Source organism: Passer domesticus, unplaced genomic scaffold, assembly GCF_036417665.1.
Source record: "Passer domesticus isolate bPasDom1 unplaced genomic scaffold, bPasDom1.hap1 HAP1_SCAFFOLD_172, whole genome shotgun sequence".
Lineage (NCBI taxonomy): Eukaryota > Metazoa > Chordata > Aves > Passeriformes > Passeridae > Passer > Passer domesticus.
Window position 1 is genome coordinate 35,765 of NW_026989955.1, and position 21,858 is coordinate 57,622.

The 21,858-nt window shown below is 47.6% G+C and overlaps 1 protein-coding gene and 1 long non-coding RNA gene across 4 annotated transcripts; both read left to right on the forward strand.

Annotated features, from left to right (window-relative positions):
• The first annotated feature begins 598 nt into the window (after positions 1-598).
• On the forward strand, positions 599-11,599 carry LOC135291982 (sodium channel subunit beta-1-like). 3 transcript variants are annotated; one of them, XM_064406216.1, is made up of 6 exons: positions 599-1,236; positions 3,273-3,439; positions 5,618-5,858; positions 8,772-8,907; positions 10,775-10,888; positions 11,181-11,593. In XM_064406216.1, the coding sequence occupies exons 1-5, from the start codon at positions 1,203-1,205 to the stop codon at positions 10,839-10,841; spliced, it is 645 nt and encodes a 214-aa protein (XP_064262286.1). In that variant the 5' UTR covers positions 599-1,202; the 3' UTR covers positions 10,842-10,888; positions 11,181-11,593. The 3 variants fall into 3 exon arrangements, 2 of the variants coding, with proteins under 2 accessions (XP_064262286.1, XP_064262285.1); XR_010354590.1 differs by lacking the exon at positions 11,181-11,593 and adding an exon at positions 11,037-11,051 and having other exon boundaries at positions 600-1,236; positions 10,775-10,942; XM_064406215.1 differs by having other exon boundaries at positions 600-1,236; positions 10,775-11,599.
• A 3,381-nt stretch (positions 11,600-14,980) lies between these two features.
• On the forward strand, positions 14,981-20,446 carry LOC135291983 (uncharacterized). The gene is made up of 3 exons (XR_010354591.1): positions 14,981-15,341; positions 17,216-17,372; positions 20,156-20,446. It is a non-coding gene; the product is annotated as an uncharacterized LOC135291983 (long non-coding RNA).
• The last annotated feature ends 1,412 nt before the right edge of the window (positions 20,447-21,858 follow it).

Below are 21,858 nucleotides of genomic sequence, written 5' to 3' on the forward strand. Positions count from 1 at the left end.
GAGGGACATGGGGACACTTTGGGGACACCGGGACATGGCTGGGGACACCGGGAGGGACCCGGGGACACTCCTGGGGACATGGGGACACCTTGGGGACACTGGGAGGGACCTGGGGACACTTTGGGGACCCTGGGAGAGACTTGGGGACACCCCTGGGGACACTGGAACATGGCTGGGGACACTTTGGGGACACGGGGATGGGCTTGGGGACACTTTGAGGACATGGGGACGCCTTGGGGACACCGGGAGGGACCTGGGGACACGGGGACAAGCTGGGGATGGCCTTGGGGACACCGGGAGGGTCTTGGGGACACCAGGATGGATTTGGGGACAGCGGGAGGGACCTGGGGACAATGAGAAGGACTTGGGGACACCTTGGGGACACCTCGGGGACACTGGGTGGCCTTGGGGACACTGGGTGGCCTCGGGGACACCTCGGGGACATCCGGACGCTCCTCGAGGCCACCAGGACACGGCCACACCCTCGGGGACACCTCGGGGTGGCCTTGGGGACACCTTGGGGACACCGCGAGGGGGCGGAGCCCGGCTCGGCCGAGGCCACGCCCACTTTATGACGTCAACCCGCCGGTCCCGCCCCCCCCTCGGGCGCCGCAGTGCGCCGGGCCCGAGCGGAGCCGGAAAGAGCCGGAAAGAGCCGAAGCGGAGCCGAGCGCCGGCGAAGCGGGAGGCGGAAAGAGCCGAACGGCGGGGACGGAGCGGGGCCGAAAGGAGCCGAAAGGAGCCGAAGCGGACCCGCCTGAGGGTCCGGCCATGCCTTGAAGCGGCTCCTCAGACCCGTCCCGGGCTCTTCCTCCTCGTCCTCCTCATCCTCGTCCTCCTCCTGCGGCGGGGGAGGGGCCCATGGGCCGGGCAGGGGGCTGAGGGGGCCGGAGACGCTGAACGGGGCCCGAACTGGGCTGAACTGGGCTGAACTGGGCCCAACTAGGCCGGAGAAACCAGAGCCGGGCCGAAAAGCGGCGAAGTTGTCCGGAAAGAGCCGAAGCGGGCGAGGAATAAGCGAAGTGAGGACGGAGCTGTACGGAAAGAACCGAACCGGGCCGGAAAGAACCGAGCTGGGTCGGAAGTAAGCGAAGCGGGCCGGAAGTAGACGAAGGGAGCCCGGGGAGGGTCGGAAAGAGCCGAACGAGCGCGAAGGGGGTCGGAAAGAGCCGAAGCTGTCCGGAAATTGCCGAAGTGCCGCCATGTTGCTGTCGCTGCTCCTCGGGCTCCTCGAGGGTGAGTTCGGGACCCCCCGAATGTCACCGGGACCCCAAAATGTCCCAAAATGGCCCCAAAATGTCACCGGGGACACCAAAATGCCCCTAAAATGTCTCCAAATGTCCTCAAAATGTCCCCAAATGTCCCAAAAATGTCACCTGGGATCCCAAAATTTCCCCAAATTGTCCAAAAATGTCCCCAAAATGTCACCGGGGACCCCAAAATGTCCCCAAAAAGTCACTAAAATGTCCCTAAATGTCCCCAAATGTCCCCAAAATGTTCCCAAATTGTCCCTAAATGTCCCTAAAATGTCCCCAAATATCCCAAAATGTCCCAAGGTTGTCACTGGGGTCCCCAAAATGTCTCAAAATGTCCTCAAAATGACCCCAAATGTCACCTGGGACCCCAAAATTTCCCCAAAATGTCCCTAAAATGTCCCCAAATGTCCCAAAATGTCCCCAAAATGCCACCAGGGACCCCAAAATGTCCCCAAATGTCCCAAAATGTCCCCAAAATGTCCCCAAAATGTCCCCAAAAGTCCCCAAAATGTCCCCAAAATGTCCCAAAATGTCCCAAAGTTGTCACTGGGGTCCCCAAAATGTCCCCAAAATGTCATCCGGGACCCCAAAATCTCCAAATGAGCCAATTTTGGGTCAGTTTTGGGGCAATTTTGGGTCAATTTTGGGTCAATTTTGGGCAATTTTGGAGGTTTGGGGCCGGATTTTGATGAAGTTTTGGCCAATTTTGGGCCAATTTTGGGATTTTTTTTATTTTTTGGGGATTCTGGAATCCCTGATCCCCCAATCCCAAATTTTGGGTACCTAGGGTGAATTTTGGGGCCATTTTAGGCGAGTTTTTGATTTGGAGTCAATTTTAGTGAATTTTGGGGAATTTTTCTGGGAATTTGGGGCAAATTTTGGGGGAATTTTGGGATTTTTTTGAATTTGGGGATTTTTTTTTTTTAATTTTTGGGGCTCCTCGTTCTCCTCCCCATTTTTGGGGTCCCAGTGTTGGATTTTGGGTCAATTTTGGGTCGATTTTAACCATTTTTGTGTGGTTTTTTACCAAATTTTGCTCAAATTTCGACGGAATTTCACAGAATTTTTTTGGGAATTTTGGGAAAATTCAGGAATTCCTTCCTCACCCCCCTTTCTTCCCCTCTGTGTAATTTTGGGGGTCCTGGGGGTGGATTTTGGGTCCAATTTGGGTCGATTTTAACCATTTTTGGGTGGTTTTTTACCAAATTTTGCTCAAATTTCAATGGAATTTCACGGGATTTTTTGGGAATTTTGGGAAAATTTGGGAATTCCTTCCTCACCCCCCTTTCTTCCCCTCTGTGTAATTTTGGGGGCTCTGGGGGTGGATTTTGGGTCCAATTTGGGTCTATTTTAACCATTTTTGGGTGGTTTTTTACCAAATTTTGCTCAAATTTCAATGGAATTTCACGGGATTTTTTGGGAATTTTGGGAAAATTTGGGAATTCCTTCCTGACCCCCCTTGTCCCCCTGCCTGCAGTTTCGGGGGCGCTGGGGGTGGGTTTTGGGTCCAATTTGGCTCGATTTTAACCATTTTTGGGTGATTTTTTTACCGAATTTCGCTCAAATTTCGATGGAATTTCACGGGATTTTTTTTGTGGAATTTGGGGAAAATCCCTGAACTCCTTCCTGACCCCCCTCGTCCCCCTGCCCGCAGTTTCGGGGGCGCTGGGGGTGGATTTTGGGTCCAATTTGGGTTGATTTTAACCATTTTTGATGGTTTTTTTACCAAATTTCGCTCAAATTTCGATGGAATTTCACGGGATTTTTTTTGGAATTTGGGGAAAATCCCTGAATTCCTTCCTGACCCCCCTTGTCCCCCTGCCCGCAGTTTCGGGGGCGCTGGGGGTGGTTTTTGGGTCCAATTTGGGTCAATTTTAACAATTTTTGGGTGCATTTTTGAAGGTTTTTTTACCGAATTTCGCTCAAATTTCGACGGAATTTCACGGGATTTTTTTTGTGGAATTTCTGGAAAATCCCTGAATTCCTTCCTGACCCCCCTCGTCCCCCTGCCCGCAGTTTCGGGGGCGCTGGGGGGCTGCGTGGAGGTGGCCTCGGGCACCGAGGCCGTGCTGGGCGCGCCGTTCCGGCTGCTCTGCATCGCCTGCAAGCGCCGCAGCGAGACCCCGGCCGAGGCCGAGAGCGAGTGGTTCTTCCGGCCCGAGGGGGCCCCCCACTTCGAGAAGGTCACTGGGGGGCACTGGGACCAACTGGGAGGGACTGGGAGGTGGTTGGAGTGGACTGGGAGGGACTGGGATGAACTGGGAGGAACCTGCAGTTCCTTAAATGGCCACCAGGGCAAGCTGGGGAAACACTGGGAGTTCATGGAGGGGAATTGGGAGGGACTGGGATAGACTGGGATGGACTGAGAAGGACTGGGAGGTGGTTGGAGTGGACTGGGAGGGACTGGGAGCAACTGGGAGTTACTGGGAGGGACTGGGAGGAACCTGCAGTTCCTTAAATGGCCACCAGGGGGAGTTGGGGAAACTCTGAGTTCATTGAGGGGAATTGGGAGAGACTGGGATGGACTGGGATGGACTGGGAAGGACTGGGAGGTGGTTGGAGTGGACTGGGATGGATTGGGGTGAACTGGGAGGGAATGGGAGGTGGTTGGAGTGGACTGGGATGAACTGGGAGTTACTGGGACAAAACTGCAGTTCCTTGAATGGCCACCAGGGGGAGCTGGGGAAACACTGGGAGTTCATGGAGGGGAATTGGGAGGGACTGGGATGGACTGGGAGGGGATTGGAGTGGACTGAGAGGGACTGGGATGAACTGGGAGTTACTGGGAGGACGCTGCAGTTCCTTAAACGGCCACCAGAGGGAGCTGGGGAAACACTGGGAGTTCATTTAGGGGAATTGGGAGGGACTGGGACAAACTGGGAGGGGATTGGGACAAACTGGGAGGGACTGGGAATGGGTTGGAAGGGACTGGGAAGGACTGGGATGAACTGGGAGGGACTGGGAGGTGGTTGGAGTGGACTGGGAGGGACTGGGAGGGACTGGGAGGAACCTGCAGTTCCTTAAATGGCCACCAGGGCAAGCTGGGGAAACACTGAGTTCATTGAGGGGAATTGGGAGAGACTGGGATGGACTGGGATGGACTGGGAAGGACTGGGAGGTGGTTGGAGTGGACTGGGATGGATTGGGGTGAACTGGGAGGGAATGGGAGGTGGTTGGAGTGGACTGGGAGGGACTGGGATGAACTGGGAGTTACTGGGAGGAACCTGCAGTTCCTTAAGTGGCCACCAGGGGGAGCTGGGGAATCACTGGGAGTTCATTGAGGGGAATTGGGAGGGACTGGGACGGACTGGGACAGACTGGGATGGACTGGGAGTTACTGGGAGGTTGGTGCAGTTCCCAAAGCTGCCACCAGGGAGAGCTGGGAGTTCATTGAGAGGGGCTGGGGGGGAATTGAGAGGGACTGGGATGGACTGGGAGGGACTGGGATGGACTGGGAGGGACTGGGAAAGGGATTGGGATGGACTGGACAGGACTAGGAGGGGGTTGGGACAAACTGGGAGGGGATTGGGACAAACTGGGAGGGACTGGGAATGGGTTGGAGTGGACTGAGAGGGACTGGAAGGGACTGGGAGGGAATTTGAGGGAACTGGGATGAACTGGGAGGGGACTGGGATGGACTGGGAGGGGACTGGGATGGACTGGGAGGGGATTGGGAGCTACTGGGACCTCATGGGGTTGACAACTGGGATGTATTGGGAGGAACTGGGAGCTACTGGGGAGACCCTAAAGAGCCACTGGGCCATACTGGGAGTCAGTAGGCTAAACTGGGAGCTACTGGGGAGACCTTAGAGAGTCATTGAGCCATACTGGGAGTCACTGGGCTAAACTGGGAGCTACTGGGAATTACTGGTGCCGCAATAACTCACAACTGCAATACCTAACTCGGCCACCAGAAGGCGCCACTGAGCTGAGCCCATTTCCAATCCCTTCCCGCCAATCCTTACTGGTTCTTACTGGTTTTTTACTGGTTCTTACTGGTTTTTACTGTTTTTTACTGGTGCAGATCCTGCACTACAGCCCCAAGGAGGGCGAGTGGGTGGCTCCTGGCTCTTACTGGTTGTTACTGGTTGTGACTGGTTGTAACTGGTTTTTAATGTTTTTTAATGTTTTTTACTGGTTTTTACTGGTTCTTACTGGTTTTTGCCAGTTCTTACCCATGCTTACTGGTTTTAACTGGTTTTTACTGGTGCAGATCCTGCACTACAGCCCCGAGGAGGGGAGTGGGTGGCCCTGGGCACTTACTGGTTGTTACTGGTTGTGACTGGTTCTTACTATTTTTTAGTGTTTTTTACTGGTTCTTACTGGTTCTTACTGGTGTTTACTGGTTTTCACTGGTGCAGATCCTGCACTACAGCCCCGAGGAGGGCGAGTGGGTGGCCCCGGGCCCGTTCCTGGGCGTGCTGGCCTGGAACGGCTCGCGGGGCACGCGCGACCTGCAGGACCTGTCGGTGTGGCTGCGCGCCGTGCAGCGCGGCCACGCCGGGCACTACGTGTGCCGCCTGAAACGCAACCTGACCTTCGAGGGCTACACCTACAGCCTGGCCAGGAACCAGACCCTGCGGCTGGCCGTGGTGGACAAAGGTGCTGGGACCAACTGGGACCGACTGGGAGAAACTGGGAGGGACTGGGATGGAGTAAAAGGGGAGTAAAAGGGAGTTAGGAGGGAATAAAGGGGAACTGGGATGGACTGGGAGGGACTGGGATGGACTGGGATGGGATTGGGAGGGATTGGGAGGGTCTGGGATGGACTGGGAGGGACTTGGATGGACTGGGAGTAACTGGGAGAGACTGGAATGAACTGGGAATTACTGGGAGTCACTGGGAGGACACTGCAGTTCCCAAAGCCGCCACCGGGGGGAGCAAGTGAGAGACGTGACAGTTCATTGGGATGGAACTGGGATGGACTGGGAGGGACTGGGAGGGGATTGGGCTCCAGCTACAGCCTGGCCAGGAACCAGACCCTGCGGCTGGCCGTGGTGGACAAAGGTGCTGGGACCAACTGGGAGGGACTGGGATGGAACTGGAGTGGAGTAAAAGGGAGTTAGGAGGGATTAAAGGGGAACTGGGATGGACTGGGAGGGACTGGGATGGGATTGGGAGGGATTGGGAGGGTCTGGGATGGACTGGGAGGGACTTGGATGGACTGGGAGTAACTGGGAGAGACTGGGATGAACTGGGAATTACTGGGAGTCACTGGGAGGATGCTGCAGTTCCCAAAGCCACCACCGGGGGGAGCCAGTGACAGACGTGACAGTTCATTGGGATGGAACTGGGAGGGACTGGGAGGGACTGGGATGGACTGGGAGGGGATTGGGCTCCAGCTACAGCCTGGCCAGGAACCAGACCCTGCGGCTGGCCGTGGTGGACAAAGGTGCTGGGACCAACTGGGACCGACTGGGAGGGACTGGGAGGGACTGGGATGGAACTGGAGTGGAGTAAAAGGGAGTTAGGAGGGAATAAAGGGGAACTGGGATGGACTGGGAGGGACTGGGAGGGACTGGGATGGGATTGGGAGGGATTGGGAGGGTCTGGGATGGACTGGGAGGGACTAGGAGGGACTGGGAGGGACTTGGATGGACTGGGAGTAACTGGGAGAGACTGGGATGAACTGGGAATTACTGGGAGTCACTGGGAGGATGCTGCAGTTCCCAAAGCCACCACCGGGGGGAGCAAGTGACAGACGTGACAGTTCATTGGGATGGAACTGGGAGGAACTGGGATGGACTGGGAGGGACTGGGAGGGGATTGGGCTCCAGCTACAGCCTGGCCAGGAACCAGACCCTGCGGCTGGCCGTGGTGGACAAAGGTGCTGGGACCAACTGGGACCGACTGGGAGGGACTGGGAGGTGGTTGGGATGGAGTAAAAGGGGAGTAAAAGGGAGTTAGGAGGGAATAAAGGGGAACTGGGATGGACTGGGAGGGACTGGGATGGGATTGGGAGGGTCTGGGATGGACTGGGAGGGACTTGGATGGACTGGGAGTAACTGGGAGAGACTGGGATGAACTGGGAATTACTGGGAGTCACTGGGAGGATGCTGCAGTTCCCAAAGCCGCCACCGGGGGGAGCAAGTGACAGACGTGACAGTTCATTGGGATGGAACTGGGATGGACTGGGAGGGACTGGGAGGGGATTGGGCTCCAGCTACAGCCTGGCCAGGAACCAGACCCTGCGGCTGGCCGTGGTGGACAAAGGTGCTGGGATGAACTGGGACCAACTGGGAGAAACTGGGAGGGACTGGGAGGGATTGGGAGGGACTGGGATGGAACTGGAGTGGAGTAAAAGGGAGTTAGGAGGGAATAAAGGGGAACTGGGATGGACTGGGAGGGACTGGGATGGGACTGGGATGGACTGGGATGGGACTGGGAGTTACTGGGAGTTGGTTGGAAGGGAGTGGGAGGGACTGGAACAGAGCTGGAGGGAGTAAAAGGGAGTTAGGAGGGATTGAAGGAGAACTGGGATGGACTGGGAGGGACTGGGAGGGACTGGGATGGACTGGGAGTTCCCAGGAGTTACTGGGAGGACGCTGCAGTTCCCAAAGCCGCCACCAGGGGGAGCAAGTGAGAGACGTGACAGTTCATTGGGATGGAACTGGGATGCACTGGGAGGGAACTGGGATGGACTGAGAGGGGACTGGGAGTTACTGGGAGAGGCTGGGATGAACTGGAAGTTACTGGGAGTCACTGGGAGGACGCTGCAGTTCCCAAAGCCACCACCGGGGGGAGCTGGGGAGACACTGGGAGGGAATTGAGGGCAACTGGGATGGACTGGGAGGGGATTGGGATGAACTGGGAGCACTGGGAGGGCACTGGGATCAAACTGGGAGGGGGCTGGGATCAAACTGGGAGCACTGGGAGGGACTGGGATCAAACTGGGAGCACTGGGAGGGCACTGGGATCAAACTGGGAGGGACTGGGGTCAAACTGGGACTCACTGGGAGCTGCTGGCGAGGACTGGGAAGGCTCCATGACCATATAAGGCAGAAAGTGGGCGTGGCCTAGGATAAAGGGGCGTGGCTTAAACCAGGATTGATAGATTTTACCCCGAAATCACGGAATTTTCCCAGATTTTTTTGGGGGATTTTGGGAATTTCAGGGGAGGGGCGTGTCCAGGTGACACCTGGCTGTGTCCCCTCCCCCACCCCAACCCCCTCAGGGTGGGCGTGGCTTTAAAATGGGCGTGGCTTCCCCCAAACCCGCCATAACTCCGCCCTAAAATAATGGAAATTTTTAGGATTTTTCTGAGGAATTTTTTTAGGATTTTTTGGGGATTTTTTCTGTGATTTTGGGAATTTTTAGGGCCAGGGGAGGGGCATGTCCAGCTGACCAATGGCCACGTCCCCAACCCCCTCAGGGTGGGCGTGGCTTCCTGCCATAACTCCGCCCTAAAATCGCTGATTTTTGGGGAATTTTTTCGGGATTTTTTGGGTGTTTTTTGGGTTTTTTTCCCCGGGATTTTTTTTGGGGACGTTTCCCGGGATTTTGGGAATTCCGCAGCGCGGCGGGACCTGGCGTCCATCGTGTCCGAGATCCTGATGTACGTGCTGATCGTGGTGCTGACGCTCTGGCTGGCCGCCGAGATGCTCTACTGCTACCGCAAGGTGGCGGCCGCGGCCCCGCCCCCCGACAGCGCGTGAGTGGGCGGGGCCTCGATGGGCGGGGCCGTCTGGGGGCGGGGCTTAACGCTGAGGCGAAGTTTCGGGGGAAAAACGCAAAAAACTGGGCAAAAACGGGGCGAAAAATGGGGAAATTGGGAGGAAAATGGGGGTTGAAATGGCGGAATTGGGCGTGGCTTAAATCTTGGGGGCGTGGCTTTGGAGGTGGGTGTGGTCTAAAGAGGGCGTGGCTTAAGGTTGGAGTGGTTTCGGTTGGAATCTGGGGGAAAACAGGAAAAACTGGGCGAAAATGAGGCAAAAAATGAGGAAATTGGGAGTTAAAATGGCGGGAGGGGCGTGGCTTAAATCATGGGGGCGTGGCTTTGGAGGTGGGTGTGGTCTAAAGAGGGCGTGGCTTAAGGTTGGAGTGGTTTGGGTTGGAATCTCGGGGAAAACGCAAAAAACTGGGTGAAAATGGGGTGAAAAATGAGGAAATTGGGAGTTAAAATGGCGGAAGGGGCGTGGCTTAAATTGTAGGGGCGTGGTTTTCAGAGTGGGTGTGGCCTAAGGGGGTGTGACTGATTTCAGGGAGAAAAAAGTGAAAATTGGGTTAAAAATGGGGAAATTGGGAGGAAAATTTGGGTTCAAATGGCGGGAGGGGCGTGGCTTAACTATTGGGGGTGTGGCTTTGTGGGTGGGTGTGGCCTAAAGGGGGCGTGGTTTAAAGTGGGAGTGGTTTGGGTTGGAATCTGGGGGAAACGCAAAAAACTGGGTGAAAATGGGGTGAAAAATGGGGATTTTGGGGTGGAACTTTTGGGATTTTCAGGGGGAAATTTTTGGGCAATTTTTGAGTTTTTGGGGAGGAATTTTTGGGGTTTTGGGGTGGAATTTTGGGGATTTTCAGGGGGGATTCTTGGGTATTTTTTGAGGTTTTGGGGAGGAATTTTGGGGAGTTTGGGTCATTTTTTGGGTGGAATTTTTGGGCAATTTTTGAGATTTTGGGGAGGAATTTTGGGGAGGAATTTTTGAGACTTTGGGGCATTTTTGGGGTGGAATTTTGGGCATTTTTTGAGATTTTGGGGAGGGATTTTTGGGGATTTTGGGGAGGAATTTTTGGCTTTTTTGGTGTAATTTTTGCACATTTTTGGGATTTTTGGAGTGGAATATTTTGGATTTTGGGGTTAATTTTTGGGGGGTTTGGCTCATTTTTTTTAATTTTCAGGGGGGCAATTTTTGGGATTTTTGAGTTTTTGGGGAGTTTGGGGAGGAATTTTTGGGATTTTGGGGTAATTTTTGGGATTTTCAGGAGGGAATTTTTGGGCATTTTTTGAGTTTTTGGGGAGGAATTTTTGGGGATTTTGGGGTGGAATTTTTGGGACTTTGGGGCATTTTTTGGGTGGAATTTTTGGGCATTTTTTGAGTTTTTGGGGAGGAATTTTTGGGACTTTTGGGTATTTTTGGGTGGAAGTTTTGGGATTTTCAGGAAGGAATTTTTGGGCAATTTTTGAGTTTTTGGGGAGGAATTTTGGGGATTTTGGGACATCTTTTGGGTGGAATTTTTGGGATTTTGGGGCATTTGGGGTTGGGATCTTTGGACATTTTGGGGCATTTTGGGTTGGATTTTTGGGATTTGGGGTGGAATTTTTGGGATTTTCAGGAAGGAATTTTTGGGCAATTTTTGAGGTTTTGGGGAGGAATTTTTGGGGATTTTGGGGCATTTTTTTGGTGGAAATTTTTGGCAATTTTTGAGTTTTTGGGGGGGAATTTTCTGTGATTTTGGGCCATTTTGGGTTGGATTTTTGGGATTTTGAGGCGGGATTTTTTTTATTTTGGGGCGGGATTTTTGGGGTGGAATTTTTGGGTTTTGGGGCCCCTCCCCCACCCCTGGTTTGGCCCCTCCCCCAGCTCGGAGTACCTGGCCATCACCTCGGAGAGCAAAGAGAACTGCGGCGGCGTCCAGGTGGCCGAGTGACCCCGAGTGACCTCTGACCCCTGAGTGACCCCTGAGTGACCTCTGACCCCTGAGTGACCCGGAATGACCACAGAGTGACCCCTGGATGACCCCTGAGTGACCCCTGAGTGACCACTGACCGTGAGTGACCCCTGACTGACCCTGAGTGACCCCTGACTGACCTCTCGCCCCTGAGTGACCTCGAGTGACCCCTGACCCTGACTGACCCCTGAGTGACCTCTGAGTGACCCCTGAGTGACCCCTGAGTGACCTTTGACCACTGACTGACCCTGACTGACCCCTGAGTGACCTCTGAGTGACCCCTGAGTGACCCCTGAGTGACCTTTGACCACTGACTGACCCTGAGTGACCCCTGGGTGACCTCTGACCCCCAGGCCCCCCCCTGCAATAACCCCCCCGGGGGGGACCCCCCGACCCCTCCCCCACCCCCGACCCCGCATGGCCCCTCCCCCAACCCCAAATTTGGGGGGAAAAAAAATCCCAAAATTTGGGGGAAAAAAGCTCGAAATTTGAGGGAAAGAATCCCAAAAATTCGAGGAAAAAAATCCCAAAATTTGAGGGAAAAATCCTAAAAATTGAGAGAAAATTCCCCAAAAAATTGAGGAAAAAATCCCAATGTTTTGAGGAAAAAAATCCCAAAATTTGAGGAAAAAAATCCCAAATTTGGGGGGAAAAAAATCCCAAAATTTGAGGAAAAAAATCCTAAAAATTGAGAGAAAATTCCCCAAAAAATTGAGGAAAAAATCCCAATGTTTTGAGGAAAAAAATCCCAAAATTTGAGGAAAAAAACCCCAAATTTGGGGGGAAAAAAATCCCAAAATTTGAGGGAAAAAATCCCCAAATTTGGGGGGAAAAAATCCCAAAAATTTGGGGAAAAAAATCCCAAAAATTCGAGGAAAAAAATCCCAAAATTTGAGGGAAAAAATTAGAAAAATTTGGGGGAAAAAATAAGAAAAAAATAGGGAAAAAATCAGAAAAAATTTGGGGAAAAAATCCCAAAAATTCGAGGAAAAAAATTCCCAAAACTTGAGGAACAAAAATCCCAAAATGTGGTGGAAAAAAAATTCTGAAAATTGAGAGAAAAATATCCTGAAAATTTGAGGAAAAATTCCAAAAATTTGGGAAAAAACATCCCAAAACTTGAGGAAAAAAATTCCTAAAAATTAAGAGAAAAAAAATCCCAAAAATTTGAGGAAAAAATCGCAAAATTGGGGAAAAAAAATCCCAAAAATTTTGGGGCACAAGTCACAAAGTTTGGGGAGAAAAACCCCAAATTTGGAGGAAAGAAAAAAAAGTAAAATTACAGAAAAAATCCCAAGAAATGGAGGAATAAAACATCCCAAAATTCAGAGGAAAAAACTCCAAAAGTGAGGGAAAAATCCGAAAAATTTGAGGGAAAAAGTCATAAAATTTGGAGAAAGAAATCCCAATTTTTTTTGGGAAAAGCTTCAAAATTTGCAGGAAAACTTGCCAAAATTTGGGGGAAAAATTTCCCAAATTTTGGGGTAAAATCCCCCAAAATTTGGGATAAAAATCCCCTAAAATTTAGGAGAAAAAAAAATCCCAAAATTTGGGCTAAAATTCCCCAAAAATTTGGGGTAAAAAATCCAAAATTTGGGACAGAAAAATCCTCAAATTTTTGGGAGAAATCCCTGAAATTTTGGGCTAAAATTCCCCAAATTTGGGGTCAATCCCCCCCCGGTGTGAGAGGGGTGTGTGCATGTAAATGAGCCGTATGCAAATGAGCCGTATGCAAATGAGTGTTATTTAAAAGAGCAATATGTAAATGAGACAAGAGGACAAGACCTCAACAGCACTTTATGCAAATGAGGGGGTGTGGCAATACAAATGAGGGTGGTATGCAAATGAGGGTGTGTACATATATGTAAATGAGACGACATGCAAATGGAGTTGTGTTGTTGATATGCAAATGAGATGGAGATGAGCGACAATTGTGAGCGCGGGTAATTTAATATGTAAATGAGCTGTACATAAACAAGCGTTATGCAAATGAGCACTGACGCAGCCGCACAAATGCACATCTCACTTAACTGCGATATGCAAATGAACCTGCACATGAGGCGGGGGCATGCAAATGAGCACCCAGCACCGTATGCAAATGAGCACCGCCGTGTCAACACTTCGCCTGTATGCAAATGAGCGCCCGTATGCAAATGAGTGCCATAATTAACGGAGTAATTGTGCCAAGCCCCGATACTGTAAATGAACATGCAAATGAACATGCAAATGAGCTGGACTGCTGTGCCTCGACTCCTTGGTGTGGGAGGGGCGCCGATATGCAAATGAGATTTATGCTAATGAGGGATTTATGAATAAAGAATTGGGGGGTGGGCAGCTATGCAAATGAGCTCTATGCAAATGAGGCGGGTGACGTCATCGGGGCGGGTTCGGGGCTCAATTCCCACCTTGGGGGATTCTGGGAGGTCGATGACGTCATCATTGTGTCCATGACGTCATCGGGGTTGGGGGAATTCGGGGCCACATTCCCAAATTTGGGCATCGATGACGTCACTGGGGGGGTGGGGGGAGGTTTTGGGGTGAAAATCCCAAATTTTGGGGTCAAATTCCCAAATTTTGGGCATTCTGGGACCAAATTTTGGGATTTGGGGGCAGATTTTGGGGTGAAATCCCCAAATTTTGGGGTTCCTGGGAGCATTTGGGGGGCAAATCCCAAAATTTTGGGGTCCAGGTCCCAACTTTTGGGGTGAAATTCCAAAATTTTGGGGTCCAATCCCCGAATTTTGAGTTCCATTCCTGAATTTTGGGTTCCCGGGCTGATTTTGGGGACAAATTCCCAAATTTTGGGGTCAAATTCCCAAATTTTGGGGTCCAGCTCCCAATTTTGGGGTGAAATTCTCGAATTTTGGGGTTCCCAGGCTGATTTGGGTCTCCATTCTCGGATTTTGGGGTCAAATTCCCAAATTTTGGGGTCAAAATCCGAATTTTAGGGTCCAGTGGCAATTTTGGGTCTCAATTCCCAAATTTTGGGGTCAAATTTCCAAATTTTGGGGCTCCATTCCCACATTTGGAGTTTCTGGGACCAAATTTTGAGATTTAGGGGCAGATTTTGGGATAAATTCCCAAATTTTGGGGTCAAATTCTCAAAATTTTGGGGTCCAGCTCCCAATTTTGGGGCGAAATTCTCAAATTTTGGGGTTCCCAGGCTGATTTTGGGTCTCCATTCCCGGATTTTGGGGTCAAATTCCCAAATTTTTGGGTCCCATTCCCAGATTTTGGGGTTCCCAGGCTGATTTTTGGGGTCCAGATCCCAAATTTTGGGCGAAAATCCGAGAATTTTTGAGTCCCGCTCTTAAATTTTGGGTTCCCGGGCTTATTTTGGGGTGCAGGCCCCGATTTTTGGGTCAAATTCCTGAATTTTGGGGACAAATTCCCAAATGTCGGGGTCCAAGTCCAAATTTTGGGGTCCAGAATCCACTTTTGGGGTCCAATCCCGCAATTTTGGGGTCCAGGTCCCAATTTTGGAGCTGAATTCCCAAATTTCGGGGTCAAACTCCCAAATTTCTGGGTTCCCGGGCTGATTTTGGGTCAGAATTCCCAAATTTCGGGTCCCATTCCCAAATTTTGGGGTTCCCAGGCTGATTTTGGGGTCAAATTCCCAAATTTCCGAGTCCAATTCCCAAATTTCGGCATCAAACTCCCAAATTTTGGGGTTCCCGGGCTGATTTTGGGTCAGAATTCCCAAATTTTTGGTCCCATTCCCAAATTTTGGGCTTCCCGGGCTGCTTTTGGGGTCCAATCCCCCAATTTCGGGTCCCAGTCCCGAATTTTGGGGTCCAATCCCCGAATTTTGGGGTTCCCGGGCTCATTTTGGGGTGAAATCTCCAAATTTTGGGGTCAAATCCCGAATTTTGGGGTCCAGTCCCCGAATTTTGGGGTTCCCGGGCTGATTTTTGCTGAAACTCCCAAATTTTGGGGTCCAATCCCTGAATTTTGGGGTTCCCGGGCTCATTTTGGGGTGAAATCCCCGAATTTTGGGATTCCCGGGCTCATTTTGGGGTGAAATCCCCAAATTTTGGGGTCAAACCCCGAACTCCCGTCCCAGCCCCGCCCCCACTCCCTCCCCGATGACGTCACCGCCTCCCATTGGCTCTTTCCCCCGCCCCACCCCCAAATTTTGGGGCTCGCCCTCATTTTTTGGGGGCGCCCGGGGCGATTTTGGGGCTCCGTGAGCTGGAGGCGCTCCCCGATGACGTCACCAAGCTCCCGAGCCGGTTTTGGGGCGCCCGGACCGGTTTTGGGGTTTTTTATTTTGGGCTCGGCCTCGTTTTTGGGGGGTTCAATTAAAGGCTTTGGGCTCTTAATTAAAGTGTTTGGGGCGCTGATGACGTCATAGCGGTGGGGATGGAGTGCTGGCGGTGATGACGTCACCGCACCCCAAAAATGCGGCCCCGCCCCCCCCATCCCCCAAAATCCCAGAGCGGCCGCGGCCGAATTTGGGGTGAAACTGCTCGGGATCAGGCAAGGGAAAAATGGGGATTTTGGGGAAATTTGGGGATTTCGGGGAATTTTGGGACATTTTGGGACTTTTTGGGGGATTTGGGGGTTTTTTTTTAGGGAAATTTTGGGAAGTTTAGGGGAGGTTTTGGGGATTTGGGGGGGGAATTTGGGGGATTTGGGGGATTTGGGGGCATTTTGGGAGATTTGGGTTTTTTGGGGAGGATTTTGGGGAAATTTTGGAAATTTTAGGGGAAATTTGGGGGGATTTTGGGACATTTTGGGATATTTTGGGGGAATTTGGGGATTTTAGGGTTTTTTGGGGGGGAATTTCGGGAAGTTTAGGGGAGGTTTTGGGGGATTTTGGGGAAATTTGGGGGGGAATTTTGGGAGATTTGGGTTTTTTGGGGGGGGATTTTGGGGAAATTTTGGAAAATTTTTGGGGAAATTTGGGGGATTTTGGGAGAATTGGGGGTTTTTTTAGGGGAATTTCGGGAAGTTTAGGGGAGGTTTTGGGGGATTTTGGGAGGATTGGGGGGATTTTGGGGGAGAATTTTGGGAATTCTGGGTTTTTTAGGAGGGATTTTGGGGAAATTTGGGGAATTTTTGGGGAAATTTGGGGGGATTTTGGGGGAATTTGGGGGGGATTGAGGGGAATTTGGGGGAGAATTTGGGGAATTTTGGGTTTTTAGGGGGGATTTTGGGGAAATTTTGGGATTTTAGGGTTTTTTTGGGGGAATTTCGGGAAGTTTAGGGGAGGTTTTGAGGATTTTGGGGGGAATTTGGGGGATTTTGGGGAAGAATTTGGAGAATTTTGGGGGATTTGGGGTTTTTTAGGGGAATTTCGGGAAGTTTAAGAGGGATTTGGGGGAATTTGGGAAGAATTTTTGGGAATTCTGGGCGATTTGGGGAAGTTTAGGGGGGGATTTGTGTTTTTTGGGGGGATTTTGGGGAAATTTTGGAAATTTTGGGGGAAATTTGGGGGGTTTGGGGGGATTTTGGGCGGAATTTGGGGATTTTGGTTGTTTTTTAGTGGGGATTTCGGGGGAATTTGGGGGATTTTGGAAATTTTGGGAGGATTCGGGGGCATTTTGAGAAGTTTTGGGGGAATTTTGGAGGATTTAGGGGGAATTTGGTAGAAATTTGGGGGAAACGGGGAAATTTGGGGAAGTTTGGGGGGATTTTAAGGTTTTTTTGGAGAACTTTGGAGAATTGTCAGAATTTTGGGGGATTTGGGGAATTTTGGGGAGTTTGGGGGGGATTTGGGGAGGTTTTGGGGCAATTTTGGGGATTTGGGTTTTTCTAGGGGAATTTTGGGAGGTTTAAGGGGGATTTTGGGGGGGATTTTTGGATTTTGGGGAAAATTTTTGGGCATTTGGGGGAGAAATGGGGAAATTTGGGGGATTTTGGAGGTTTTGGGGGGATTTAGGGTCATTCTGGGCAATTTTTGGGGTTATTTTTGGGGTTTTTAAAAATATTTTAAATATGTTCCTAATTTGGGTTCATTTGGGACAATTTTGGGTCATTCTTGGTCATTTTTTGGCTTCTTTTGAGTTATTTTGGATTATTTGGAATATTTTGGTCAATTTTGGGCTCATTTTGGTCAATTTTGGCTCATTCTGGGGGCATTTTTGGGGTGATTTTGGGTTACTTTTGGAATATTTTGAATATTTTCTTATTTTTGGGTCATTTTTGGGGTTATTTTGGGGCCACTTTTGAAACCTTTTGAATATTCCTCTCATTTTGGCTCCATTTGGGTCAATTTTGGGTCATTCTGGGGCCATTTCCGGGGTTATTTTTGGAATATTTGGAATATTTTGGAAATTTTTTGCTCCTTTTTGGTCGATTTTGGGTCATTTTGGCTGATTTTTTCCCCATTTTTTCCCATTTTCCCGCAGTTTTGGGACCATGGGGCGCCTGTGCCGCTGCTGCCGCCGCCGGGGTCACCCCAAGGGTCACTCCCGGGGTCACTCCCGGGGTCACTCCCGGGGTCACTCCCGGGGTCACCCCAAGGGTCAGCGCCACCCCCGGCCCTGCTCCCCTCCCCCAGCCCAGGTAAGTCCCCAAATTCCCTTTTTTTAACCCAAAATTCCCTTTTTTTTTACCCTAAATTCCGACTTTTTACCCCCCCAAAATTTCCATTTTTTACCCACAAAATTCCCATTTTTAACCCAAAATTCCCCTTTTTTACCCCCCAAAATTCCATTTTTAACCCAAAATTCCCCACTATTTTCCCAAAAAATTCCCCATTTTTTACCCCCAAAAATTCCCATTTTTTTTACCCCAAAATTCCCTTTTTTTACCCCAAAAATCCAAATTTTGCCCCAAAAATTCCCATTTTTTACCCCCCAAAATTCCCATTTTTAACCCAAAATTCCCCACTATTTTCCCCAAAAATTCCCAATTTTTACCCCCAAAGTTCCCATTTTTTTACCCCCAAAATTCCCTTTTTTTACCCCAAAATTCCATTTTTTTACCTCCCAAAATCCAATTTTTCCCCAAAATTTCCCCATTTTTACCCCCAAAAATTCCCTTTTTTAACCCAAAATTCCCCACTATTTTCCCAAAAAATTCCATTTTTTACCTCCCAAAATTCAATTTTTACCCCAAAATTCCCATTTTTTTACCTCCCAAAATTCAATTTTTGCCCCAAAAATTCCCATTTTTTACCCCCAAAATTCCCTTTTTTAACCCAAAATTCCCCACTATTTTCCCCAAAAATTCCCATTTTTTACCTCCCAAAATTAAATTTTTTGCCCCAAAAATTCCCATTTTTTACCCCCAAAATTCCCATTTTTAACCCAAAATTCCCCACTATTTTCCCCAAAAATTCCATTTTTTACCCCCAAAATTCCCATTTTTTACCTCCCAAAATCCAATTTTTGCCCCAAAAATTCCCATTTTTTACCCCCAAAATTCAATTTTTACCACAAAATTCCCATTTTTTTACCTCCTAAAATCCAATTTTTTACCTCCCCAAAATTCAATTTTTGCCCCAAAAATTCCCATTTTTAACCCCCAAAATTCCCATTTTTAACCCAAAATTCCCCACTATTTTAACCCCCAAAATTCCCATTTTTAACACCCAAAATTCCCCACTATTTTCCCCAAAAATTCCCAATTTTTAACCCCCAAAGTTCCCATTTTTTTACCCCCAAAATTCCCATTTTTTTACCCCCAAAATTCCCATTTTTTTACCTCCCAAAATCCAATTTTTCCCCAAAAATTTCCCATTTTTACCCCCAAAAATTCCCTTTTTTAACCCAAAATTCCCCACTATTTTCCCAAAAAATTCCCATTTTTTACCTCCCAAAATTCAATTTTTACCCCAAAATTCCCATTTTTTTACCTCCAAAATTCAATTTTGCCCCAAAAATTCCCATTTTTTACCCCCAAAATTCCCTTTTTTAACCCAAAATTCCCCACTATTTTCCCCAAAAATTCCCCATTTTTTACCTCCCAAAATTCAATTTTTGCCTCCAAAAATTCCCATTTTTAACCCCCCAAAATTCCCATTTTTAACCCAAAATTCCCCACTATTTTCCCCCAAAAATTCCCAATTTTTACCCCCAAAATTCCATTTTTTTACCCCCAAAATTCCCTTTTTTTACCCCAAAATTCCCATTTTTTTACCTCCCAAAATCCAATTTTGCCCCCAAAAATTCCCTTTTTTTACCCCCAAAAATTCCCTTTTTTAACCTAAAATTCCCCACTATTTTCCAAAAAAATTCCCATTTTTTACCCCCCCAAAATTCAATTTTTACCCCCAAAATTCCCTTTGTTTTTACCTCCCAAAATCCAATTTTTGCCCCAAAAAATTCCCATTTTTTACCCCCCAAAATTCAATTTTTACCACAAAATTCCCATTTTTTTACCTCCCAAAATCCAATTTTTTACCTCCCAAAATTCAATTTTTGCCCCAAAAAATCCCTTTTTTTACCCCCAAAAATTCCCTTTTTTAACCCAAAATTCCCCACTATTTTCCAAAAAAATTCCCATTTTTTACCCCCCAAAATTCCATTTTTACCCCAAAATTCCCTTTTTTTACCTCCCAAAATCCAATTTTTGCCCCAAAAATTCCCATTGTTTTACCCCCAAAAATTCCCATTTTTAACCCAAAATTCCCCGACTATTTTCCCCAAAAAATTCCCATTTTTCACACCCCCAAAATTAAATTTTTACCCCAAAATTCCCATTTTTTTACCTCCCAAAATTCAATTTTTGCCCCAAAAAATTCCCATTTTTACCCCCCAAAAATTCCCATTTTAAACCAAAATTCCCACTATTTTCCAAAAAAATTCCCATTTTTTACCCCCCAAAATTCCATTTTTACCCCCAAAATTCCCTTTTTTTTACCTCCCAAAATTCAATTTTTGCCCCAAAAAATTCCCATTTTTACCCCCCAAAAATTCCCATTTTAAACCCAAAATTCCCCACTATTTTCCAAAAAAATTCCCATTTTTTACCCCCAAAATTCCATTTTTACCCCAAAATTCCCTTTTTTTTTACCTCCCAAAATTCAATTTTTGCCCCCAAAATTTCCCATTTTTACCCCCCAAAAATTCCCTTTTTTAACCCAAATTCCCAACTATTTTCAAAAAAAATTCCCATTTTTCACCCCCCAATATTCAATTTTTGCCCCCAAATTCCCATTTTTAAACCCATGTTCCCATTTTTTACCCCCAAAATTCCCATTTTTTACCTCCCAAAATTCAATTTTTGCCCCCAAAATTCCCCTTTTTTACCCCCCAAAACCCCCATTTTTACCCAAAAAATCCCCATTTTTAACCCCAAAAATCCCGTTTTTAACCCTTTTTTCTCTCTCTCTCCCTCCGCAGGGGCCCTGCCCGCCGATGACGTCACCGATGACGGTCAGCAGTGCCCGCTTACGTCATCTGGCCGCCCCCGGCCATCGTCACCGTGGGGACGCCGCGGGTGGCGCTGCTGGGGGAGCCCGAGCCCCAAATCTGCTGCTTTTAGCCCCAAAAAGGAGAATTGCACCCCAAAATTCGGATTTTTAACCCCAAAACCGAGAATTAAAAAAAAAAATCGGGAATTTAGGACCAAAAAATTGGGATTTTAGAACAAAAAATTGGGATTTTATAAGCAAAAAATGAGATTTTTGATGAAAAATTGGGGGTTTTTTTTACCCCAAAAATGAGAATTTAACCCCAAAAATGGAGAATTTCACCCCAAAATTGGGATCTTTAACCCAAAACTGAGAATTTCTAAAAAAAATTAGGGAATTTATGACCAAAAATTAGGATTTTAGAACAAAAAATTGGGATTTTATAAGCCAAAAAATGAGATTTTTGATGAAAAATTGGGATTTTGAGCCCCAAAAATGGAGACTTTAACCCAAAACTGGGATTTTTAACCCCAAAAATTGAGAATTTTTTAAAAAATTGGGAATTATGACCAAATATGGGATTTTAGAACCAAATATTGGGATTTTAGAACAAAAAATTGGGATTTTTTTACCCCAAAAAGGAGAATTTCACCCCAAAATTGGATTTTTTAACCCCAAAATTGAGAATTCTAAAAAAAATTGGGAATTTATGACCAAAAGTTGGGATTTTATAAGCAAAAAAATGAGATTTTTGATGAAAAATTGGGATTTTTTACCCCAAAAAGGAGAATTTCTAAAAAAAATTGGGAATTTATGACCAAAAATTGGGATTTTAGAACCAAAAATTGGGATTTTTTATGCCAAAAATGAGAATTTTAATCCCAAAAAGGAGAATTTCACCCCAAAATTGAGAATTTTTTTAAAAATTGGGAATTTATGACCAAAAGTTGGGATTTTAGAAGCAAAAAAATGAGATTTTTGATGAAAAATTGGGATTTTTTACCCCAAAAAAGGAGAATTTCACCCCAAAATGGGGATCTTTAAGCCCAAAAACTGAGAATTTCTAGAAAAATTAGGCAATTTTTGACCAAAAATTAGGATTTTAGAACAAAAAATTGGGATTTTATAAGCCAAAAAAGGAGATTTTTGATTAAAAAATCAGATTTTGAACCACAAAAATGGAGAATTTCACCCCATAAATGAGAATTTCTACCAAAATCGGGGATTTGTGACCAAAAATTGGGATTTTAAAACCAAAAACCTGAGATTTTCTAAGTGAAAAATTGAGATTTTGAACCCCAAAAATGAGAATTTTAGGCCCAAAATTGAGATTTTTTTTTTTTCAAAAAATTTGGATTTTATAACAAAAAAAATGGGAATTTATAACCAAAAAAATCGTGTTTCATAACACAAAAATTGGAATTTTTAACCCCAAAATGGCGAATTTCTACAAAACCCCAGGATTTTATAACCAAAAAATTTGGATTTTTGACCAAAAATTGGGATTTTATACCCAAAAATTGGGATTTTAACCCCCAAATTTCGGATATTTTACCCAAATTGAGATTTTTGGACACCAGATAAAGATGTTTTTCATCCCTAATTTGTGAGTTTTGACCCAAAATGTTGATTTTTAACCCTAAATTGACATTTTTCACCCCAAATTTTTGGGTTTTGACCCAAAATGTTCAT

Bases quoted from the DNA above. Each gene is read 5' to 3' on its own strand.
- LOC135291982 (XM_064406216.1), top strand. From the start codon at position 1,203: ATGTTGCTGTCGCTGCTCCTCGGGCTCCTCGAGG. The intron at 1,237-3,272 runs GTGAGTTCGGGA...CCCTGCCCGCAG, and splicing joins GCTCCTCGGGCTCCTCGAGG to TTTCGGGGGCGCTGGGGGGC. The intron at 5,859-8,771 runs GTGCTGGGACCA...GGAATTCCGCAG, and splicing joins GCTGGCCGTGGTGGACAAAG to CGCGGCGGGACCTGGCGTCC.